Source organism: Oryctolagus cuniculus, chromosome X, assembly GCF_964237555.1.
Source record: "Oryctolagus cuniculus chromosome X, mOryCun1.1, whole genome shotgun sequence".
NCBI lineage: Eukaryota > Metazoa > Chordata > Mammalia > Lagomorpha > Leporidae > Oryctolagus > Oryctolagus cuniculus.
The window spans coordinates 39,363,139-39,384,324 of NC_091453.1; the positions used below are offsets into that span (position 1 = coordinate 39,363,139).

Sequence of the window (21,186 nt, forward strand, 5' to 3'; positions counted from 1 at the left end):
TATTTGCACAACAGCATGTACTATGTTAAATTTTGAAGTTCTGAATGATAGCAGAGAGTCTGTGTGAATGTGCCATCCTTTCCACTTATGGTGTCTCTATCCCTCTAGTGGCTTGAAAGTTCACCTAGAAACCATTATGTCCCATACAAGTATTTCGTACCAGCTCGCAGAGAGTGCAAGGCAGTGACAGTTAAAGGCTAAATTGGCAAAGCACGAACTTCTTCAATCTCAGAGACCCGGTTTCAATTCTATCATGAAATATGGACTTCATGAATCAGCTGCCTAATAATCCCTGTGAAACCATGTTTTCTCATCGGGTACAGCTCGTGGGATTGTGCTTGTGGACTCAATCATTTGTGATTCTGGTGAGAGTGAAATCAAATAACACAAATACACACGTGGAACACAATGAATCCTCAATGAACACAAGCTGAATGTGAGATTTACCTTCCTTCTCCACTGAGGAACCCGCCACCAGGATCAGGAGAGAACCCAGTACCCACTTCAGTGGATTCTAGAATAGCACTTTCTAGACGTATTATTGCCTTAGATTGATGACTCATTTGATTGTGCCCCTCGCCCCCGGCTTCAGCGGTCTTTATTTTCAAAAACTAATTCTGCATCTTTCAGTTAAAAAGGAGGGAGGTAATATGTTGTAGTCAGTTGATTTCTTTTTGTGATACCTCAAGCACTTGAAAATAATACAGTCAACACCAATGGCGTTTTTTCCACTCAATGCTCACACAGATGCATTCACTCACACACTTTATATTTATTGACTGTGTAATATGCACAATGTATTTTCCTAGGTCTTTGAGATGCATCCGGGAACAAAGTGTACAATCAAGCAGATTCTCTCTGTGTAGATCTATGTGCTGATCGCAGTCTACAGACTCTGCTGTATTTTCCAGGGAAATCACACAGAACAGACAAACATTTATCCTACCTTCTTAGGAATGTGACCAGCCTCGGGTACACACTCATCATTTGTGTTGATGCATGCAGTATCCTGCTTTCTGTTTATCGCCTTTTGTACATCACAAAGCAGTTGGACACACTGTACCTCATTCATCATCCTAGCCGTGTTGTGGAGCAGCTATGATCCACCGTTGGAACCATTTCACAGTCAAGGGTTCTGCGGCTCTAGATTTGAAAGGCTTTGTCCGAGGTCACACTGTGGATGGAGGCATGAACATGGGACTTTCTGATCCAGATCCCGAACTTTTTTGTAGAGTTGTAAGTGTTACAGTCAGTCTTAATCCATGAAGCCTGAGAAAGTGCATGACACTAATCCATAGGAAAACACATGAAGGAATGTGTGTGTGTGTGTGTGTGTGCGTGTGTGCTGTCATGCATGCTTGTGGCCACAATGGCCAGGACTGGGCCAGGCTGAAGCCAGGAACAAGGAGCTTCATCCAGGTCTCCCACGTGGGTGCAGGGCCCCAAGGACTTGAAGCATCTTCCGCTGTATTCCAACAACACTAGCATGGAGCTGGAAACGAAGTGGAGCACCAGGACTGGAATTGGTGCCCTTTCTGGGATGCCAGTGCTGCCATTGGTCACTTGACATCCTATGCCACATTTCCAGCCACCACATTCAGTTCTTAACACTGACCTTCCAGAAGAATTTCCAAAAATCTCTACTTTTTTTATCGTTAAATTTATTTACCTTATTTAAAGTCAGAGTTACTGACTATGCCACAGTGCTGGCCCCTCCCATTCTACTTCTAGATTTTTTTTTTTTGGACAGGCAGAGTTAGACAGTGTGAGAGAGACAGAGAGAAAGGTCTTCCTTTTCCGTTGGTTCACCCCCAAAGGGCCACTACGGCCGGCGTGCTGCGCCAATCCGAAGCCAGGAGCCAGGTGCTACCTCCTGGTCTCCCACGCAGGTGCAGGGCCCAAGCACTTGGGCCATCCTCCACTGCCTTCCCGGGTCACAGCAGAGAGCTAGACTGGAAGAGGAGCAACCAGGACAGAATCCGGCGCCCCAACCGGGACTAGAACCTGGGGTGCTGGCGCCACAGGCGGAGGATTAGCCAAGTGAGCTGCGGCGCCGGCCTCTACTTCTAGATCTTAGTGTTCCTTAATCTCATCACTCATGCACACCCTCCTTGCGAGGTCTGGAGAGGCACCAGGGTCTCACGGTTCTCATCTTTGGACCACACTTTTGTGGGATGTCTGTATGTATTTATTAGAAATGCAGCATAACAGAGGGTAAGGGACTGATGGAGACAGAGGTGAGGGAGAGAGAGAGAGAGAGAGAGAGAGAGAGAGAGAGATCCTCCAACTGCTGGTTAACTTTCCAAATGCTCACAACAACCGGGCCTGAGCAGGGCCGGAGCCTGTGGAGCCTGGAAGTCCATCCGGTTGTCCCACTGTGTGTCAGTATGCAAGGTCCTTGGGCTTCTTTTGCAGTCATCCTTGGATACATTAGCAAGAAATTGGGTGAGACGTGAATTAAATAGGACTCTGACTTGTTCTCCCATAAGGGTTGTAAGCATCCTAAGCTAGGCCTACTGCACTGAAGCTCAATGCCCACCAAGGGCCACACGTTCGACCTGGCCAAACCCATCCACCGCCTCTGTAGTTCTATACCCTGGCCTATGGGAGTCCACCCAGAATGGAGGCAGGGCTTTGGGGCATTGGCTTCATTGTGAGGGCAGGGAGGGGCCTTTCTTCTCTGCTTGCAGCATGTGCTTGAAGACCAGAAGCCTGTGTCCAGTGCTGTGGATCACCAAGTCTGCGTTTGATGTTCTTCCGGAGCTTTCACTCTCTGTATTTGTTACTTATGGGTTTCACGCCTCACATCAAATCCCAGCTTGCCCTGGGTTGAGAGTTTCTGGAGGAATCTGTCAGGTTTCACAGTGCTTGGTGGAGAAAAGGAATGAATCCCTTTGAGAGTTCTGAGGAAATCTTCACTGTTGCAACTCCAGGTTATGTGGTGTGAATCTGCTGCTTCCCCTCTCCGCTCCTATCCTTCCTCCCCAAAACATGGCTCCTGCCTTGCATGCTAATCTTCTCTTCCCTGTCTAGCCATGTATGTTGTTTGTATTCCTTCCTTCCCCTCACTCACACACATGGGGTTTGTCTTCTTCCTGAGGTGGGATTGCTGAGACTAGTGATGGAGAGAACAATAGAAATGCCTGCTTTCCCTCTGCAGCAGCATTCCCCGAGGCTCGTGTCAGAGGGAGAGGCCTCACAGTAGACAGAAGGAACAGGGAGCAGTGCAAAGGAGGAGCTGAGAAGCCAGGGACAGGACTCTGGCCCTTGAAGCTGTCTATGCTGGGCACCAGGACCTGGATTCTTGGGTGCCTCCTGTCTCAAAGGAGTTGTGCACGCAACCCACCCCTAGTAGCTGCTGCTCAGGACTTGGAATCCTGTTAACTCTGGCCTAACTTCACTCCCCAACAGAGCACACGAGCCAATGTATGTGTGTGTGTGTGTACGCACACAGGCATATGTGATGTGTGCATATAGGCGTATGTGTGTGTGTGTGTTTGTCTTAGAGAGCGTTCCTGTGCTTTGCTGTGTGCCACTTGCTCGGTATGTGTGCATGGATGTAGATCGCTCTGCTATAGGCTTGTTTAGTGCTCCAAAAGATTCGCTATCCTCGTGTGTTCCCTTGTGCGTATTCGTGTTCTTTTTTGTGCCTCTTGTGACTACAAGGTGACTGTACACTGACAAATGTATTTGGCTATTTGGAGTTTATGTGTCCTGTTTATATCTGTGCATATGGTAAGTGGCAACATGACTGTATTTGTGTACAGGGTGTGTGTCTGCCTGGGGTTGCAGGCCTACAAGCACACACAAAAATGAGCATTGGGACGATGTCTCACCTCTGCACATCTGGACATGCGTGATGTGGTCATCCGTGGGTATGGGGCTTTGTGCCAGCGCAGTTAAGTGCTGGTTGATGTGTTCTTGTATGGCTTCAGAGGCAAGGAAGAGTTCTCAGCTACCCAGGGAAGGGACTATTACTGTATTGAATTTCTTGGCCCATGAGATGAGGATGTGAACAGGGCCTGTGGAAACAGGAGGGCGACATGGAGGCCATCAGGTGTGGAGGAGCATATAGGAATCTGAGTGGTCAAACAGGCTCCCAGGAGATGGAGCCTGGAGCAAGCATGTCAGCTTGATGCTGAAAGTCATAGAATTGGGGCCAGCGTGATGACACAGCAGGTTTATCTACTGCTTGCAATACCGGCATCGCGTATAAGGTCCGGTTTGTATCCTGGCTGCTCCTCTTCCAATGCAGCTCCCGGCTACTGTGCCAAAGAAGCGGAAGAAGCCAGCCATCTTCCTTGGGCCCCTACACTCCTCTGGGAGACGTGGATGGAGTTCCTGGCTCCAGGCTTCGGCCTGGCCCAGGTCGGGCCGTTTGGCCATTTGGGGAGTGAACCAGTGGATGGAAGCTCTGCCTCTCCTGCTCTCTCTCTAACTACATCTTTCAAATAAACAAACAAGTCTTTAACAAAAAGAAACTGCTAGAACTGCCCAAGGACTCTGCCTCTGTGAGCTGCCTCACAGACAGAGGTGCGAAGAGTGACTCCAAGGGTGGCCACACATGGGGTGAGCACAACAATATGAGGTGTAGCCAAGTGCAAAAGTCAGTAGTGGGAAGGCTGGTGCCTCCAGAGATCCAAAGAGTAGCAGGTTCTGAGGACAAGCATTTCCCTGACATGCTGGACTGTGGTTCTAATTTCCACTTATTCAACCTGAGGGTCAGGGTCTGGGTCGGGGTGGCTGAGATGGTTGCTGTCTGATGGCATTATGTGGACTGAATTTGGTGATAAGCCTTTGGGACAAAGAGCACTTCTATCCTGATGTTCATAGGGTCTTGTTCTTCCCCTCTGGGCCTTAGTAAACTCTTTTTTGAGGAAAATAAAAATTGAGTGTGGTGTGACCTAAGGAGTGTGGAGTTTCCTCCATAAGTAGGGCAGGAAAGATCAGCATTTGGAGCAGCCAGACCCTCTGAACAGTGGTGAGTGCGCCCAGCAGGGCAGCTGGAATAACCTTTCATTCCTCACCTAAGCAGCTCCTCCTAGGCCACTCATTTGTACCTATGTGCAGCAGGCAGGGTACAAGGGTTTGTGTGTGAGAGTGACACCCAAAGAGAGAGAACTGCACTACTGAATGTGCATGCATGTAGCTCACAGCTGCTCAGATCAATGCCTCTGAGCTCCCACTGTCATCTGGCGTTAGAAATGTCCCTGAACGCAGTTTTCTACTGTGTAAAATGGGGCTGAGTTGACAGACTTCCCAGGACAGTTGGGAGGATCTAATTAGCCTCTGCGAAGCTTCGGCACCACTGACTTACTGGTAACTTGTGTTGGAGACTGCGGATTTACTTGCAGGAGGCAATCAGTGTAGAGAAGGAGGTGAGGGACTGCGTTCCTGTGAATGGTGCTGTGCTTTGGGAGTGCTGATGCAGACTCCGCCAGTGGTTTCAGTGTTGGACAGGACCACGCCACATACCTCCGCAGAGAATGCAGCTCAGTTCTGACACCTGGGTCCTGGCAGTGAACTGATTATGGAAAATGTCAATATCTCAAGGGCCATCAGTGCATTTGGAGGTGGCACTGTGACTCTCTCAGGGTACTGCCCTGTTGCCTGCAGACAACTGTAGTCACAAAGCGTTCCTGTTAGCAACTTGTGTCCCTTATAGCCAGTAACAGAGCTATGAGAATCCTTGCCCATGGAGCTGATGGGGTCAGCAGCAGCTAGAAGCAGAGGCTCTGAGTCACGATCATTGTTTGCACGGTGTACACATTTTTGCAAATATATGGGCCTGCGTATCAGGAAGTGTATATACATATATGTTGAGTACAATATGTATGTGTACCTGTGTGTCGTAGTTATTGCTATTGTCACTGTCACTCTCCTGGGGATGCACTGACAGCACAAACACAGGTGTCAGCAGAGTTAACCTTCTGTTTGTGGGAAGAGGCTTCGTTTGTACCAACCTCTTCCTTCTTCCAGGGCTTGCAGAGATTTGTACCACAATCGAGAAGCTTTCCTACGATCATGAAATACAAACGAAAGCAAAGTCAGCTTTGACCTCTCCTCATCACCAAGGCCCAGCGGAAGTCTTGAGCACCTTGGCGTATGCTCTTGGAAATCCTGTGCAGCTCTTTGTGCAAACGACTCTCCAGACTCTGCATACCATCAGACATGGCATCTTTTGGCAATTTGTTCTCTTTAGTTACAATATTTTTTATGTATGCTCTTTGAAGAAAGAACCATATTTTGTAATAACTTCAGTGCAGTAGCAGTAGCAATCACTGATTGAATGCCTGTGATGGGCCAGGCAGTGTGCCAGAGCAGTGCTGCTGAATTCCATCTGTGGACTTGTGGTGCTTTGCAAAGCTTTGCCACTTAACCTGCAGTAAGTGCAGGAATTGAGGGTTTGTGTTTAGGAAGATCCAAATGTTTTGGTGAGAGTTGTGCTGATGTGAAAAAGAAATCATGGCATGTGTTTTGTTTGTCTTTGCCATCTGTCTTCTTTCTACTAATGCATTTTCCTGTGTTATAAAAATGTGTGGATCGGGGCCGGCACTATGGCGCAGCGGGTTGACACGCTGGCCTGAAGCGCTGGCATCCCATGTGGGCGCCAGTTCAAGACCTGGCTGATCCACTTCTGATCCAGCTCTCTGCTATGGCCTGAGAAAGCAGTACGAGATGGCCCAAGTCCTTGCACCCCTGCACCCGTGTAGGAGCTCCTGGCTCCTGGCTTCGGATCAGCACAGCTCAGGCTGTTGCGGCCAATTGGGGAGTGAACCATCGGATGGAAGACCTCCCTCCCTCTCTCTCTCTCTCTCTCTCTCTCTCTCTTTCTCTCCTCTCTCTGTGTAACTCTGACTTTCAAATAAATGAATAAATAAAAATGTGTGGCTCTACCTGTGACTGATGTGTGGCTGGGAGAGGGGTCATTTTCCCCCAGAGATAGCTTAAAAACTACATGTCTAGGCACTTGTGACAATCAACTGATTTATGCTCGACACCATGTTTAGAAGGCAGGTGATATTCTTCATGTTTTTGGAGGTGTCAACTGAGGATGATCAGGTTAGGTGACTTAGACTAGGCTTCCAAACTACTGAGTGAGCAGACACGCTGAGTTTGTGAACAGCATGCCTCCACTCAACTTGCACAGCTTACATCAAATTTTCAATGACAATGAAGGGCTTCAAAAGTGCCTATAACCCACTCCTGGAGGCTGCTCTCCAGTTCCCAGCAAGACTTGGGTCAGGAATAGCTCAGACCAGTCAGCAGGCTGTGTGGTAGTCACTGCAGCAGGAAGGAGTTGCTCTATGAAACCAGTCTGAGGTGGGGGGGTGGGACATTGACTCATCTTAACTGAAGCAGTATTTGAAGGGTAAACAGAGGATGGACATGCTAAATGGAAATGCGGGGAGGTCTCACACAAAGGCCTTTGTTGGTCTTCAGGGGTTGAGGCTACTGTATTGGACATGAGGTGGGTATCTGCTTTGGGAAGGTCAGCTATCAAACAAGCTCCCCACCAAATTTGGGACACTGGTGGCCCAAAGGCTACTCTTCCTCTTCTCTCCCTTTCTTGTCCTGGAATGTGACCTCCTACAAACTGGCTCAGAAAAATAAAAAGGTTATTTTGCTCGCGGGTGGGTCAGGACCCTGAAGCCCATGATTAAATGCTATAGAAACCAACACACACACACACACACACACACACACACACACGTTCATGCACACACCTATAAAAGACATAGGCACAAAGTCCTATTGAGAAAAAAGACCTTGAGATCGCATGTATATTAGTACCTATGTGTGTATGTGTGTGTGGGGGGGGGGTCCAGCATGTGGCTTTTAAGCTTGGTATGAGTTGTGCATATTCCTAGGGCTTTCCTACTGTGCTGGCTTGATCAGGCAACAGGTGTTCAAGCAACAAGGAAGTTCAAAATGTGGCCCGAGGGGCAGTCTGTGGTGCTGGGGTGTCTGTCCCATTTGGAGTTGGGCCAGGCTTCAGAAGAGTTTGAGATCTCAGGCAGGCCCACCCTAGCAGCATCTACTCAGAACAGGGCTCCTGTCCTGGAGCGGCAGTGTCATATGGGAACCTGAGACAGCTGCCCAGACATGAGGTTGTCTTTGGTTTCTGTGTTGTCATTTCAAGTTGCTGTGGTCTAGTGAATAGGATTTTTACTGCTACTGGGGAAGCAAAAGCAGTCCCACACTGTGCCTTGCCAGTAGCTCTGGGCTTGTGGTTAGAAGATGGCCTTGAGAGGCAGATTGCTTGTGCCCACAGCATCATTGTTTCAGATTTTAGCTCAGTGGCCTTGACCAGTCCATCTAATCTCTGTGCAGTTTATCTCTGCCTTGTAACAGGGGGATCATGATGTAACCGGCCTAACCAGTTGTGTGGAGTATAAAATGTGGGCAAGAGGCACTGTGCTGCTCCTGGATCTCATGAAAGATGCTCAACAGATGTGGAGCCTCAACAAACAGGCAGATGCCTGGCCACAACGTGAGGAGCTCAAGGGGCCAGAATGCCTAGCTGACATCTACTCGATCCAGAGACCACTAATATGACACTCCTTTTGAAAGATCTTCCCCTCCACTATATAAGTTCCCTCTGCCCTCTTGCCCAGTCTTCAAAGGCATACTCCTTACCACTTCAGTTTTTCATTCAGTGTCTCCCTCTTTTGTGTTAGCTTAATTATCCATAGCATCCCCACAAAAAAGAGTGCCTCCTCCTTCCTTACCATAAAGTCAGTTATTTTAAAAGGTGAAGTTGTGATTTTCTGTGGCCATCATTTTGGCAAGGGACTTTAAGCCAACACCTGCTATGCTGGCATCCCCTGAGACCCATTGGCATCCTGAACCACTTCTGACCCAGCTCCGTGCTAATGCGACTGGGAAAGCAGCAGCAGAAGGGCCAAGTACTTGCTTGCCTGTGACACATGTGGGAGATCTGGATGGTGTCCTGTGATCCTCCTCATGGCTTGGCCCTTGCTCTGTCCCTACCTTTGCCGCCATTTGGACAGTCAACCAGTGGATGAAGAATCTTTCTCTCTCTCTCTCTCCCTCCCTCCCTCCCTCCTTCCCTCCCTTGCTTCCTCCCTCTCTATATTACTCTGTCTTTCAAATAAAAAATCTTTAAAATGATGAGTTTATTTTTCCTTGCTATGGTATATACCAGGCACCAGGGCCGGGCAGCTTGTGATTTGCTCACCTACGTATCCTGGGTAAGTGGAACTATGACTTACACATAGTGGACCATAATAAATAAGTGCCAACAATAGCCAGGGCTGGGCCAGGCCCAACCCAGGTGCTTGGAACTCCATCCAGGTTTCCCACGTGGGTGGCAGAGGCCTAAGCACTTGGGAAACCTTCCACTGCTTTCCTGGGCACATTAGCTGGGAACTGGATCAGAAGTAGGGCAGCCGGGACTTGAACACATGATGCTGGCCACAAGATACGTGCAATTTTCAATCCTGGTTTCTTACCCAGTTGCTCTGCTCAGTGGTAGAGGTTGTACGCTGGTGTTGTAGCACAGGGGGTTAAGCCATCACCTTTGACTCTGGCCTGTCATAGGAGCACCAGCTCAAGTCCAGGATGCTTTACTTCCAATCTAGCTCCCTGTTCATGTGCAGAGAAATGCAGTGGAAGGTGGACAAAGTGTTTGGGCCCCTGCCACTCTTGTGGCAGACATAGATGGAGTTCCAGGCTCCTGACTGGTGCCTGGCCCAGCTCTGGCCCTTGCAGCCATTTGAGGAGTGAGCCAGCGGATGGCCGATGTCTCTCTTTGTCTCTCCTCCTGTCCCTGTAGCTCTGCACTTCAAATAAATGATAAATGAAGCTTTAACAAAGGGTAGAGGACTGCCAGCCTCTGGTACTCGCTCAGGTAGAAGCAGCATCAGTGAGCAATGTTACAGGCCCTGGAAACTTGTGTTTTGCTTGGTCCCCTGAGGGAAGGCCAGGACCTAGGGTATCAGGAGTGATAGAGTGTGTAGCACAGTGAAGTTTCTGAGGAATATGTCGTGATAGGAAACACACAATTGTCCTGGAGGGAAATACTGATGCCACACATGCAACGCCTACCAGATGCACAGTAATGAGGCCACGGGTATGTAGGTATCCAACTCTTCATGCACATCTACTTCCCCCATTCCAGCATGTTATCATCATCATGCTAGACTGGAGTTGAGCTTGACACAGAGGGTTTTCCCAAGGTTGGATGGAGCCCCAGTTTTCCCAGTGCAGAAGTCTGTCCTTGTCATATAGAAGTGTGGGCTTGGGCCCACAACTAGGCCTAGTTACAAAAGCACAGAGACCATTGACCAGCCAGGTGATCTTTGCAACTGGCTTGTGAGAAGTGGCCCTGACTTTCCTCCTCTGGAAACTTGGCCTGGTGGCATCTTCCTTGCAGAGGTGTTGCAAAAGTTATAGGCAATGCATGAAAACAGCCGTCAAGGAGCATGGCGCAATTCAGGCACTCAGCAAATGCCAGCTGCTATCTTCTTAAGTCTTGGCGAGTTTTGAGCTTTCTACCGCTGAGTCCTTTATAGGAATGGAGTGTTCTAGGACCCAGGAACTCCATTGAGCATCCTAGGCATCCTTGCAGCTAAAACTGCAGCTTTTGTGATCACTTTGTGGAACCTCTGCTGGGGTGGGGCCTGCTTAGGTGTCAGAGGTACACAGCTTGGTGCCCCTTGTGGCTCCAGGTCAACATCAAAGAAATTATGCAAATGTCACAAGAAGTATTCCCTTTCCCTCACCAGCCTCCAGAAGCCCCACTCTCTGCCTCTCCCTCAGCCCTGTCATTCCTTTCACAGCCACAGGAAATCCCGCCCTGTGTTTACCTAATCAAAAGCAGATTAACTCCTTGCAGTCCTAGGGATGTGTTGGGCACACTGCCCCTCCAGGCCACAGGGGAATTAACCTGGCTCTGGGATTTCTCCTTCCTGGAGTTAGGGCAGGTCACCTGATCCTTTGTTTCCCAGTCCCCTGGGGAGCCGCCTGCAGCAAGCCTTCAGGATTCCTGCAGTCAGCTCTTTCACAGAGCAGCTGGAGGTATACTCCCTGTCTTTCTCCCTGTAGGCTGGGGCATTGCTAGTAGGCTTCCTGATTCACACTCACTAAAAAGCATAGTAGGCAACTGGATATTTTCCCTCCCAGCCTCCACTTGAGCCAAGACAGGATTGATTCAGACTGGATTGGGAGGGATATTAAGTCTTCCCCTCAGGTGGCTGGCTCTTCTTGTCAAATGGGTGATAAGTATGATAATTATTCTGCCCTGGCAGAGAGGGGATGGGGCCAGCCTCTGGGCCAAGCAAGGTACTCAAGCAACCTGGCTCTGTGGCTCCTGCACTTTCCAGCTGGCTGTTCTAAAGCCAGCTGACTCCTGTGAGCGCCCTCTGTAAAAGAAAGGAGGAAGATTTCACCTGGCATCCTCACAAAAAGGATTGGAGGCTGCAGTTGTATTTACAGAGACCTCCCCCAAAGATTTCATCTGATTTTGCGGAAGACAGAGCCCTTGGGAGCCCTTGGGCAGGCTCAAATAAGCGAGAGGCTAGACGTGCTGAAGGCACTCTGCATTTACCAGGAAAAGACATGGGGTCTTGCATAGATTCTGTCCTTTTGCCACCTCTGTGACTTTAGGCAGGAACATCACCCAGTAACCTCAACCTCAGATTCCCTCCTTGTCTACCTCTGGAGAAGGCGTGGACAAGTATGTGCCCTGCAGGGCATGAGGTTTCTGCAGCCCAGGTTTCTACCACACTACCTGAATCGTAGGAGGCCCTTGTTATTTTCTTCAGTGAATTTGGAGCTGCTGAGGGGTCCTAGTTACTCCTTGTGTTGGAAGACTACTTGGCCTGCAGGCTGATGACTGTGGGTCCCTAGGCCTTTGCCACAGAGGCATTTCTAGCTTACCCTGTACCCAGTAACTTTGCTTTGCACATGGATGGAAGCAGGGCAAGACCTCAGGTAAGGAAGGAACTAAGTAGCTTGGCCACTTTTGTGATTGACAGCCACTAACCACAAGGCTGTGTTAAGCACCTGTCCTTAGTGCTCCTTACTGGGGCAGTTATCTCAGTTATGATGTTTGGCTCTTGTGGTCAATGTGCTGCTACCCTTAGGGTGTTTCGAGCTGCTTATGCATATTCTTTAACCATAGCTGAGGAGAATGTGTGGGATGGCTCCCACATCTCCAGATGGGCTACCTGGTAAGCGGCAGGACTCAGAAGCCCCAGTGATGGGTGGAGGAGAAGGGCATGGAGATCCTTGCTATCATGATGTAAGAGTGTGGAAATCCCTAGGGGTGGGAAAAAACCTGATCCCATAGGACTTAGTCACCATGGACTACCATGCCAGGGAGCCCCCTGGACATTCTATTCCTGTTGAGGGAGAGAGTAAGTAACAGTAGCGAGAATGCTAATGCTATGTGTCCCGCACAAACACATACGCACACCACCCCCTCTAATCAACGTGTATACTGTAACAAGCCAGAGTGCCTGAGAGATGTGTAAGGTTAGCCTTCAGATATGCCACAGGTAGCACCTTCTCTCTGGCTTTATTCAAGATCCTAGAAGCTCTGGAATTTTAGAGGCCTTCTTCCCTTTGATCCAGGGTTACTGTTAGTTGCAAATATTTTTGTGATCATTTCTTCAAAGTCATCCATAACCCCTATTCTTTTAGGCTCTGGCCCCGCTGACCTCTTCCCTTGCCACATTTCTTGGTCTCTACTTTCCCCCTGACCTAACCTTACTAGTGCAGTGAAGACCATGTTAATTACCAAATATTCATGCTGCTTCATTTACTTCCTCCTCGTGTCTGATATTACTTTCTGACCTCAGATTGTTAGCACCTCATCAATTTTCTGACAGTCCCATCTTTTATAAATCTGATGTATGCTATTTGCTATGTTCACTACATCATTTTTCCTTTCTTCTCTTGAATGTGATGAAGGATATTTTTTTATTTCCCCAGTGTCCTATTAATGCCCCCTTCCCTCTGTCAGTAACCCCTCTGCCAAAGTAAGTATCCAACATAGTATCTAACAGACAAAAATTTTCTTTGTACACTGTTGATGCCCCTGTCAATATTCTCCAGCTCATTTATAGACTCTGTGATTCCCTCTTTACTGTTTCTTCCCCTCAAATAGGACACATAAACTATTCCATATTTTCCTTGAACCCCATGCTGAGTCCTTTCCAGACCAGTTCACAAGTTTTCTCCCCTACACAATGTAAAGCATTGTTTGGAACTGTGTGGTTTTTATGGAATCTGTCCAGATCTTAATCTGATACCTCAAATAACAGGTGGTCAATAAGTGAAGAAAGGGTACTAGTCATTATATTTTTATTTTCTTCTGTATATTTTACAAGAACTAAGCAAAGTCATGGAAAATGTCTGTTTCCTTACACAACAGCAGACACAAAGGGTTTCGAAAAGGTCAAATATGAACAATTCCCCATACTTTCCCCACATTTTACGTGCTATTTCAAGCTTTCAAAAAACTTATTTCGGTGCTAACAATTTTGTGCCAGATCACAAAATGTGATGGAATGACTTCATTTTTTAATGTTAGCAAAACTGTTCCAATAAATCTCAATGACAAAGAAACCTCTTCATTTTTATATTTCAGCATATTGTGATCCTTAATCAATAGGATTATAAAAATGAATACAGTTTTAGAACATCCAAAGTAATGCCTCTATTTTGCCATTAAACAATTAGCACTTACCACAAATGCCCAACAGTGCCCTCCCCCATCCACCTCATTTTCATCTCAAAACCCAGGCCACCTAATCTGTGGGGTACCTTTGCTCTATTTTCCTCCTCCAAGGGTCTGCTTCAGACTTCTCTAGTGGGTGGAGTAACCCCTAGCACCTGAATTGAGGATTGCTTCAACTTCTGCATCATCATCTGAATCCCAGTCATAATTACATGGCCAGTCCTTGGAGCATCGGTTACGAACTCTTGCCACAAAATGCATAACTTTCAGCTTGCTGGACTCCACATGTGCTCGAGGGCCCCAGAAGAACTCATACTCCACAGGACTGCTGCGGGGCACTGGCTTATAAATCAGGTACCCTCTGCGCACAAACTCTTCTGTGACGACCTTTTTTGGATCTCCAAAGATGCTGTGTTGCCGCCCAGGCTGCATGCCTAACTTCCCCAGCACTTTCCAGACCAAAGCCTCTTTGGCGCTGTTGCCCATGATGAAGATGAGGGCTAATATGGACATCAGAAGACTTTTCTTGGTGCCCTGAAAATTGCTCCGAGTTACCGAGGGCTGTTGTGCTTGTGCAGTGCTCGAGGCTTGTTCAGGGATGGTAGGGGCCTCCTCCAGGGGGCTTGGGTCTTCCTCTGGGCTGCTCAGATCGTCTTCGGGGGTGCTCGGGACCACAGACACGGCCATGGGGGTTTCAGAGGCCTCTGAGGCCTGGATTTTGCGATTGTTGCGGTTCTCTTCTGCAGCCCTTGCGTTACGGCGGCGCCGACTCTTTCGTCCCCGAGGCATGTCTCCCGCTAGGTGCTCAAAGCCTATAGCAGTCCGAAGGATGCCTGTAGCCTCTGAAGAAAGCAAATATCTATACCTTAAGAAGGAGCCGCTGCTGAAAAGATCTAGGGTAACGGAGTCTTTACCACATCAAAAGAGCGCCTCTCAGTGATGAAGCTCCTTCCCATGCAAGCGGACTTACGCGAAGGAATCTCGGGGCACTTGCTGCAGCTAGAAGCGCGGGAGAAAGCTTAGCAGAATCGGTCTGCCTCTCCTGCCACGCACACGCCAAACACCAAAGAGGAAGTGGGCCGGTCCTCCGCAGGGACTTCCGCTGGCAGATAGGAAAAAGGGCAGGGCAGGGCAGGGGTGGGACAAGGGTAGAAAAGATGGCCACGGATTGGTGGGCGCTGGGCTATACTCGAGAGAAAAGAATTTCGGTATTCTTCAGTCGGGTACAGACTCTCCAAGATTAGCTCGCGGGTATTGGGAAAGAGTGTGATTCTACTCCCCTCAAGGAAGGCCAGCTAGGTGGAGGGGGTGGGATGGGAGATGGGTGGAGAGTGTGTTCCTGCCAGGAATCCGCTGCCCCAGCGCTGTTTTCTGCACTGCTTTACGCAGCGTATTCACTCACTCGCCCTGTCTTCAGAAGTTTATGTGTATACCAGTTAACTGGGCCTATCTAAGACCTGCAAAATCTTCTGAAGGCCCAAGTACAGGGGGATGGGATGAGATGGGAACGCAAGAGGTGCAGAGCCTTGAAGATGTATATTCACGGGGTTATTTGGCAGGGCAGTGACAGGATCAGACCTGCATTTGTGTAGCCTCACAGAGCAGCAGGCTTTCTCCTGGTGACCACATAGGAAGCAATTAGAATGAGAAGCCAGGGGGATGAAAGTGAGCCTTAAGGCTGTTGCCATGGGGATGGAGAGGCAGAAAGACCTTTTAAGGGTGACCATTGAAGGAGGGCTTTAGAGACTAGTGTAGGGAAGTGGGGAGTGGGGAGTGGGGAGTGGGGAGTGGGGAGGAGGTGGAGCAGTGCAGTTTCATTCCAGGTTTTTAGGCTCCAGGGTACCTGTGTGTGCTTTATTTGTTTTGACCCTTCCAGAGCACACTCTGGACTGTACCCACTCCTTGCTTTGCTCACTGGTTCCTCTGGCTGCCTGTCCAGCCCCTTCCCTTCCTTCTCCAACCACCAAAATTCCATCTGCCTGCTCACAGGCATCTTCCTCCCTGGTGCTTGTCTTGGTTTGTCCAAAAGTCCATTTTTTACTCCTCTGAGGGAGGCTCTATAGCTAACACTCTCTTTCTTAGGTCATTCATGTTACTCTGAGCCAGTTTTCTCCTCTCTATAGTGGGATCCATTCAATGCTTACTCTGATGTCATAGGATTTTGCAATTTAAATGAAACTGTAAATGAAAACTTTATTAAATAGTAAGCACAGACTTTGTCTTTCAAGATGTTTTAAGCAGTGTGTAACAGTAACATTTAATAAATGCAAGTCCAGGGGCCGGCGCTGTGACACAGCGGATTAAAGCCCTGGCCTGAGTTGCTGGCATCTCATATGGGTGCTGGTTCTAGTCTCGGCTGCTCCTCTTCCTGTCCAGCTCTCTGCTATGGCCTGGGATAGCAGTAGAGGATGGCCCAAGTGCTTGGGCCCCTGCACCCACGTTGGAGACCCGGAGGAAGCTCCTGATCCTGGCTTCAGATCAGCACAGCTCTGGCCATTGTGGCCATCTGGGGAGTGAACCAGGGGATGGAGGACCTCTCTCTCTGCCTCTCTTCTCTCTTTGTAACTCTGACTTTCAAATAAATAGAACAAATCTCTAAAACAATAAATAAATGCATGTCAATTGGCTCGTGGTGTGGTGTACTGAGTTATGCCATCATCTGCAATGCTGGCATCCCATATGAGAACAGGTTTGAGATCTCTCTGCTCTACTTCCCATCCAGTTCCCTATTGTGCCTGGGAAGGCAACACAATTTGGCCTAAATTCTTGGGTTCCTTCCACTCATGGGAGTCCTGGATGGAGTTCCAGGCTCCTGGTTTCAGCCTGCCCCAGCCCTGGTTATTGCAGCCATTTGGTGAGTGAACCAGTGGTTGGAAGATCTCTGATTCTCCCTCTTGCTCTGAAATTCTACCTTTCAAATTAAATAAATTAATCTTAAAAAATAAAATAAATACCTGTTGAAGGTATACATGGTGGTAAAGGATTTATCTAAGTTCTTAAATGAACTCTTAAAAAATGATGTTCTTTATCTGTTTTGCTAGAAGGAATTATTACATGTTTGATAGAACCTCAGAAATTCAACCTGTAATCCCAATTAAGGGAAAGGTTTCTGTCCTAACCCAGAGTCATTGATTTGTCTCCATATTTGGTAGAGTTTGTGGAATAAGATATGATATACCTGGTGAACAAATTCTAGGGTAAGGCAGTATGTGCAGCTAAGAAAGCACCCAGCGAAGCCCAGCCCTTATGGCATGTATAGAAAGGGAATGCTTGGTGTGGAGGAACAGGCATTGGAGTCAGACATAGGAAAATGACTTGTGACTCAGGCCATGTCACTTACATGCCATGGCCTTGATGAATTTACCTTGTATTCCTGCCCTTTGATTTATTCTCTCAACAGACAAAAATGACTGATCTCTCCAGCCTTGTCTGCCAGGATTTTTGTGAGGTTTTCTGGAAGTCCAACAGCACACAGCAGTGATTATGAATTAGAGTATATTCCTCTGAATTCAAGAATTATTATTTAGATATGCTTCCAACATGCTTGCCCATTCTGACTGGATATCATACAAATGTAACATGGAAAACTCATTCTCTTCCCAGAAGTCACTTTCTTACTGAAATTTTCTTATTATCCAAAACCTACTAAAGCTTCCTATCCTGTCAGCCTCGCATATTTGTTGGTGTACTTCCTTCTGTCACCCTAACCCACTGATGGAGGATAAGCTGCCATTTTCCTGCTAGTACCTTCAGCTGAGTGAATCTTTGCTGTACTCCACAAGAACAAAGAAGCTTTAGATAGCACTCTGAATAAATTAGAGCCTATCCTTCAATAGTGTTCAACCTAGCGTCTCAGCTCCTATCCAATTACCCCAAAGAAGTAATCAGGAACAGAGTCTAAGCTGTGGACTACTCTCAGTGTTCCCAAAAGCTTAACAGTTATCATATTAATGTAAAAACAATGATATTGTCTAAAATGTTGTTAGTCAATAGGCATAGTGTATTTAATAGTCAAGATAGCATCAGGCATGCTAGTCACAAAGTTAAATCAGAGGGGCCAGCGCTGTGGTGCAGTGGGTTAAAGCCCCAGCTTACAGCCCCGGCATCCCATATGGATGCTGGTTCAAGTCCCAGCTGCTCCGCTTCTGATCCAGCTCCCCGTTAATGTGGCTGGGAAAGCAGTGGAAGAGGGCCCAAGTCCTTGAGCCCCTGAATCCACATGGGAGACATGGAAGAAACTCCTGGTTCCTGGCTTCTGAACAGCTCATCTCTGGCCTATAGTCATCTGGGGACTGAACCAGCAGATGGAAGACATCTCTCTCTCTCTCTCTCTCTCTTCTCTCTCCCTCTCTCTGGCTCTACTTCTCTCTGTTAACTCTGTCTTTCAAATAGATAAAATAAATATTTGTAAAAAAAAGAATTATATCAGAAAACAATCCCCTGGAGCATTGGGGACCATTTATCTATTTGAAGTAAGAAGCATATGAGGAGGAAGGGCAATTAACCTATGAAGGTTCTAAGAGTACAAAGATAATAGTAGATCAACATTGATAACCTTCACTATCTTGCTATATGCCTAGCCTGCCTTCAATCAGTAATCTTGACCACAACTTTTGTTTACCAATGAAACTAGATAGAAGTTAACTAAGTTCCCTAAGGTTAGTAACACTGCTGAGGAGTGTAAGTATCTGAACTGACACTTCAGATTCCCAAGACCTAGTTTCTCCCATCACACCTCTCAGCTGCTCTAGTTGAGTGCACTTTGGGTGAAGCAAAGAGATTTAACATGGAAGCAAATGTTATGGTTTTCTTAGAATAGGAACAGAAGGAAAATGTCTGATATGAGAAAAGAGGCAGATGTAGGGGAGAGCAAGGCAACGATCCTCACTCTATGCACCAGGTTTTCCATGGTTGGATCTGCCCCTTTCAAATTGCATCAAGTCCAGCATGTTACTTAACTATTTTAGGCCTGAGTCACTACATCTGCAAATGGGTATATCATAGTGGTGTTATGAATATTAAAAGAACTTATTCAAGTTCTAGTAGGCCTCCAGCCCTCAAAGATGTCTAGGTCCTTATGCTCAGAACCTGTGAATATGTCACCTTAGATGGGAAAGGAAAGTTTGCAAATACATTTAAGGATACCTAGAAATATTATCCTGAATTATATGAGAGGGCCATACATAATCACATGAGTCCCTTCAAGAGGGAGGCAGTAGAGATAGAGTTAGTAAAATATTTCAGGATGGAAATAGAGATCAGAGAGGAGATAAGATATTACATTGCTGGCTTTGAAGATGGAGGAAGGAGTACAAGTCAAGGGATGTAACTAGCTTCTAGAAGCTGAAAAAGTCAAGAAAACAGATTCTCCCCTAAAGTTCCCAGAGGGAATGCTGCCTGCATATATATTTTATAGTTCTAACTTCCAGAACTATAAAATAATAAATATCATTACTTTAAGTCACAAAATTTGTGGCAATATATTGGAAAATATACAAGGCATGTGTATTCCTGACTCATGGAGACTGTATAATGAATGATAGCTATGATTATTGCTGAGGTGAATGTATATTTTTGGAGTATTTTTAGTGGCGGTAAGGGGAGGGAATTGGGTGAGACATGAAAATGGGCTGGATAACTTGGCAGCAGTTTTTGTGGATGTTGCATGCAGTTGTTTCCTGGTGTTATCCACTAACTCATCTATCCCGCTTTTGCCCATGTTTCCATTGGTGGTGCTTTCACCTGGGCAGATGTTGCCATACCCACAGCCTAGTGGTAAATGCTGGGAGTGGGATAGGGAAGGAAGTTCAGGGTTCAGTCCACACAACTCCTATTGTGGTACACTTACTGTCTTTCAGTACCTGTGAGGCCTGTTCTGATAACAGCAAGAATCACTTTAGGTTCTAAAATACTCTTTTACTAGCTTTGCATTTGGAACAAACTTTGCACTCATTATGGACCATGACTTACTCAACAAGTGAATCTGATCTCATCAGATGTTCCTTTCCCAGAGACTTCTCACATTTTCTAGTCTATTGATGGTTCCTCTGAATTATTTTGCAGTGTGTGAACTTATTTTACAGTTCCCAGAAGTTTGAGTCTTTCAAGGAAGTTTATAGCATGTGCACTGTTACCATCATGAATCAAAAGTGATAAGAATATTGTTGCAGTTTATTTGCTTGTATTAGGGTGAAATATTTTTATTGTAAATTATTCTCAAGCACAAGGATAAGAAAAAACATTGATATTATGAACACTTGCATTGCTAATGTTTAGCTATATCAAACTTAAAAATTAGACACCATTTACTGTTTGTGTTTTACATTACAGATAAGTTAAAACTTTATGTTATCTTCTTCATGACCTATTCCACTTTCTTCATTCTCAGTGAGGTCTATTATTATGAAGTCAGTAATTATCATCCCCATGTACATCAGAACATATTTTCTATGTATTTATGTTTAAAATGCATATTATGGAGAAAACTGCATAAATTTCCATTTTTGCATAAAATAATCTTATCTATTAATTTCACTTCCATGAACTTTTTAAGTGTCCTCAACCAAAGTATTTATATTTATTCATGTAAATACACATAGCTCTAATTCATTTGATTTTGTATCATATTTCACTCAATCTATCTGCTAATAAACTGTTCTTAAGTTATTTCAATTTTTCCATAAAAATTATGTTGTTATTAACATTTTTGTACATATCCCCTAAGAACACATACATGGAATTCTCTAGGAAAATAGCTCAGAATATAAAGTATGTGTCTGCATGTATATGTCTACATAGACCACATTGCTTTCTACCTTGTTTACTTTTTTAAAGATTTTATTGATTCATTTGAGAGGTAGAGTTACAGACAGAGAGAGGGAGAGACCTCGAGAAAAGTCTTCCATCCACTGGTTCACTCCCCCAAAAGGACACAATGGCTGGAGCTGCACCTATCTGAAGCCAGGAGCCAGGAGCTTCTTCCGGGTCTCCCATGTTGGGTGCAGGGGCCCAAGGACTTGGACCATCTTCCACTGTTTTCCCAGGCCATAGCAGAGAGCTGGATCAAAAAAGGAACATCTGGAGTACGAACCAGTGCCCATATGGGATGCTGGCACTGCCGGCAGAGGCTTAGCCCGCTACACCACAGTGCTGGCTCCACCTTGTTTAATTTACTTTCATTTTGTTACTATTTTTGCTACATTTTTAAATTTAATTGAGAATATATTCAATGTTGTTCATAGATACAGTTCCAAGAATACCATGGTACCTACCTTCGTACCTCTCACTCTGCTTCCCTCCCTCTTTCCCTTTCCTTTCTTTCCCTCTTCTTTATTATTTTTTGCAATAGCATATTTTTTAATTTCCTTCTTTAAAGTTGCCTCAAAATTAAACCTTTTCTCTTTTGTAAAAAAATTTATTTACTTTTTATTTATAAGGCAAAGTTTCAGAGAGGCAGAAGCAGAGAGAGAGAGGTCTTC

The 21,186-nt window shown here is 46.4% G+C and overlaps 1 protein-coding gene across 1 annotated transcript; it reads right to left on the reverse strand.

Annotated features, from left to right (window-relative positions):
* Positions 1 to 13,315: 13,315 nt before the first annotated feature.
* MAGEH1 (MAGE family member H1) lies at positions 13,316 to 14,804 on the reverse strand. Its single transcript, XM_002720046.5, has one exon. It carries the CDS (start codon positions 14,495 to 14,497, stop codon positions 13,838 to 13,840), a length of 660 nt encoding a protein of 219 aa, XP_002720092.1. The 5' UTR covers positions 14,498 to 14,804; the 3' UTR covers positions 13,316 to 13,837.
* Between the last annotated feature and the right edge of the window lie 6,382 nt (positions 14,805 to 21,186).

Coding starts and splice junctions, on each gene's coding strand:
- MAGEH1 (XM_002720046.5), bottom strand. CDS start 14,497: ATGCCTCGGGGACGAAAGAGTCGGCGCCGCCGTAACGCAAGGGCTGCA.